The sequence below is a fragment of the Helianthus annuus genome, chromosome 2 (assembly GCF_002127325.2).
Source record: "Helianthus annuus cultivar XRQ/B chromosome 2, HanXRQr2.0-SUNRISE, whole genome shotgun sequence".
In the NCBI taxonomy this organism is placed as follows: domain Eukaryota; kingdom Viridiplantae; phylum Streptophyta; class Magnoliopsida; order Asterales; family Asteraceae; genus Helianthus; species Helianthus annuus.
In genome coordinates, this window is record NC_035434.2 from 95,673,088 (window position 1) to 95,676,412 (window position 3,325).

General features: G+C 38.1%; 1 protein-coding gene across 3 annotated transcripts; it reads left to right on the forward strand.

The window, feature by feature from the left end:
* The first annotated feature begins 703 nt into the window (after positions 1-703).
* Positions 704-3,325, forward strand: LOC110915964 (probable cinnamyl alcohol dehydrogenase 1). Of its 3 annotated transcripts, none has more exons than XM_022160725.2 (7): positions 704-891; positions 1,239-1,361; positions 1,432-1,545; positions 1,677-1,907; positions 1,983-2,268; positions 2,348-2,498; positions 2,913-3,325. In XM_022160725.2, the coding sequence occupies exons 2-7, from the start codon at positions 1,273-1,275 to the stop codon at positions 3,107-3,109; spliced, it is 1,068 nt and encodes a 355-aa protein (XP_022016417.1). In that variant the 5' UTR covers positions 704-891; positions 1,239-1,272; the 3' UTR covers positions 3,110-3,325. The 3 variants fall into 3 exon arrangements, with proteins under 3 accessions (XP_022016417.1, XP_035843186.1, XP_022016412.1); XM_022160720.2 differs by having other exon boundaries at positions 709-891; positions 1,269-1,361; XM_035987293.1 differs by having other exon boundaries at positions 704-1,361.

Genomic DNA, 3,325 nt, shown 5'->3' on the forward strand with positions numbered 1-3,325 from the left:
TTGGGCTAAAAGGGTAAAAGTGATATAACCATAGGGGTCAAAATCGTAATTTACTATATTATAAATGAGAAGGAGATTAAACTAAATAATAATTATCCATAAAATATTAAACTAATAATATTTAATAGGAGGGTTATCTATAATATAATATATGACATTAAATTAAATAATATTTAGTAGGAGGGTTATCTATAATTAACTAAAAGAGATTAAATTAAAATAATAATTATCTATAAGAGGTGTTCTAATACGATGACAAGTGTCCAAAAGTGGTTTTTTTTTATTATATAGTATAGATATAGATAGATTTAACCTAACCTTTACCCCAAAAAAAAAAAAAAAAAAAAAAAAAAAATTTACCCAAAAATAGGTTTAACCTAACCGGTTTACTCCGAATTTTAACATCAGGGTGAAGGGGGTGCTCACCTAATAGGTGAGTCCCCTCTCTTACGCCAAACCAATCCCCGTGTGCCACGTCAACTCCCCTCTTAAACTCCCCTAACACCCCCATTTGATGGCGCCACTCCCCTATTAGGTGAATTGGTTTTTTTTTAAAAAAAAAAAAAAAAAAAAAAAAGAAAGAAAAGCTGTGATTGGTCCCCTCTCTCCTCTCTCCTCTCTCTCTCCTCCCCCCTCTTCGGCAGCCCACCACCGCTTTAGTCCCTCTCTCCCTTAACCGATTTCGTTGGCGGCACCTTCACCTATGCGGCAAGGGGGTTACCGAAATCCATTCGGTGGGCACCCCGCCCACCCTCACAATCTATGTGACGAATTCTTATCATTTACAAATCAAACACACACACTGACACACGCAGTTAAAACCGCCTATCGTTCACTTGGCGATTCAATATCCCGCCGGCAATCGTTTCTTATCTTGTCTTCTACAGCCAGGTATTTTCTTTCACTATTTACTCTGCTTTTACAACATAGATCAGTCGATTAACTAGACACTCATTCTTCAATCCTGCACTAATTACCTTACAATAGCTTTGTGGGTGTTGAAATTTCTGAATTTAATTGCTTAATACAGTTCATATTTAGAAAGTATAGATGAAGATGAAACCTGGATTTAAGGGATTAGTATGTGGTCACAAAAAAGTCAACTTTGTCAAACTTTTAAAAACTATGTTGTCCATAGATCTCGGGTTAACATTACTATGCATTATGCATGACCCTTTGAAACCAAAAGAATCAAAAGAATCAAAAGCAAACTTTGTTCTTTATCTTTTTTACACTAGGTGACCTGAGCAACTAGGGATTAAACTCAGTTCTATGACTTCGGATGCTGGTAATGAGAACTGCCTTGGGTGGGCAGCAAGGGATCCGTCTGGATTTCTATCACCTTACAAGTTCAACCGCAGGTCTGCTTCTATTCATTCACTTTTATTTTAATAACTGAAGATTTTAATCATCTTTGACTAAATTCAACAGGGATGTTGGTGCTGATGATGTTTCAATTACCATTACACACTGTGGTGTTTGTTATGCGGACGTTGCTTGGACTCGAAATGTACAAGGCCACTCCAAGTATCCTTTAGTACCCGGGTACTTTGACATATTATCATAACTTATAGTAACCTTCAAAGGGATCTCACAGTTACCAAACAAAGTATTAAATTTCAGTGACTTATTCAAATTTTAAGATTCGGAGTTTCGTTATCTTTTGTGCACTGCAGTCACGAGATTGTTGGAATCGTCCAAAGTGCCGGTTCAAGCGTCCAACGGTTCAAAACCGGGGACCACATTGGTGTAGGTACGTATGTGAACTCTTGTAGAGAGTGCGGAAATTGTGAAGATGGGCTTGAAGTTCAGTGCTCAAAAGGGGCTGTATTAACTTTTGACGGTATTGACACCGACGGCACGGTAACTAAAGGCGGGTATTCGTCTTACATTGTCGTTCACGAAAGGTAAGTTTATTCGTCTAAAAACTTTCACGGGCCAAGTTTTTAAACTCCCAACTCTAATCTTATATACATTTGCAGATATTGTTACAAAATACCAGAAAACTACCCTTTAGCCTCTGCAGCTCCTTTGCTATGTGCTGGAATCACTGTTTGGACACCCATGATGAACCATAAGATGAACCAGCCCGGTAAATCGCTAGGAGTTATTGGGCTTGGTGGGCTTGGGCACATGGCAGTTAAGTTTGGGAAGTCGTTTGGGCTAAAGGTGACGGTTTTCAGCACTAGTTTGTCAAAGAAAGATGAAGCATTAAATCTTCTGAAAGCCGATAACTTTGTCATCTCGAGTAACAACGAGGAGATGAAGGTGAAACCCATATAGCCTGTTTGTAACGCCTTCAAACTTGGTTGAATATACGTTTAGTGACTTGGCATTTTTATTGCAGGCGATGGAGAAATCACTAGACTTTATAATCAACACAGCTTCTGGGGATATCCCGTTTGATCAGTATTTGTCATTCTTAAAAAGTGGCGGTGTACTATCTTTGGTCGGGTTTCCAAGTGAAGTGAAGTTTCATCCTGCAAGCCTGAATCTAGGTAAATAGTGATTTGCTTTGCACGCAGGGATGCTAAACGGGTTGGGTTCATGGGTTGGCAGGTCGGGCGAAAACACATTATGAATCCGAAAATCACGATAACTTGAAACGGCACGAATATTTGCGGGTTGACACGAACCCATTTACCCCAATTATTTTTATTTTATATTTTCATATTAAATTACTTAAATATTTTAGTTTACAACAAAAAGTAAGAATGCATATATAGTAAATGCGTTGAAATTTTAAAAGCTGGTGTGAATTTCTCGACCGGAAATTGGTCCGCACCTGTTTAGACTAAACCCAAACCCACAATTTTCTTAGGTTAGAGTCGTGTCATAATTTACTGGCATACTTGTTACTTGTACCACAAGTAATGATCAAGATATATTAACATATGCAATTGAAACTACAGGCATGAAAAGTATCTCTGGTAGTATTACTGGTGGAACAAAACAGACACAGGAAATGTTGGACTACTGTGCAAGCCATGAGATCTACCCGAACATAGAGATCGTCCCGATCCAGTATGCAAACGAGGCTCTTGAGAGGTTGATCAAGAAAGATGTCAAGTATCGATTTGTGATCGATATTGCCAACTCACTCAAGTAAATGTAGATATTACTGAATATACGAGGTTCGCTTCCCGATACCCGTTACCTATTCATAGAATAATATCATGGAAAACTATGTTGTGCATGTGTAACAACAGCATGGAGCCTTGAATATGTACCAAATGAATCTTTCTTTTTAACCATGAGAACTTGTTACTTGAAAACGTTGGATCTTAGTATAGGTGATGCCCCAATAAAACGGATTTTGGTTATA

Excerpts from the sequence above, each read along its gene's own strand:
- LOC110915964 (XM_035987293.1), top strand. The coding sequence starts at position 1,273 with ATGACTTCGGATGCTGGTAATGAGAACTGCCTTGGGTGGGCAGCAAGG. Across the intron at positions 1,908-1,982 it reads TACATTGTCGTTCACGAAAG|ATATTGTTACAAAATACCAG; the intron begins GTAAGTTTATTC and ends ATACATTTGCAG. Across the intron at positions 2,269-2,347 it reads GTAACAACGAGGAGATGAAG|GCGATGGAGAAATCACTAGA; the intron begins GTGAAACCCATA and ends TTTTTATTGCAG.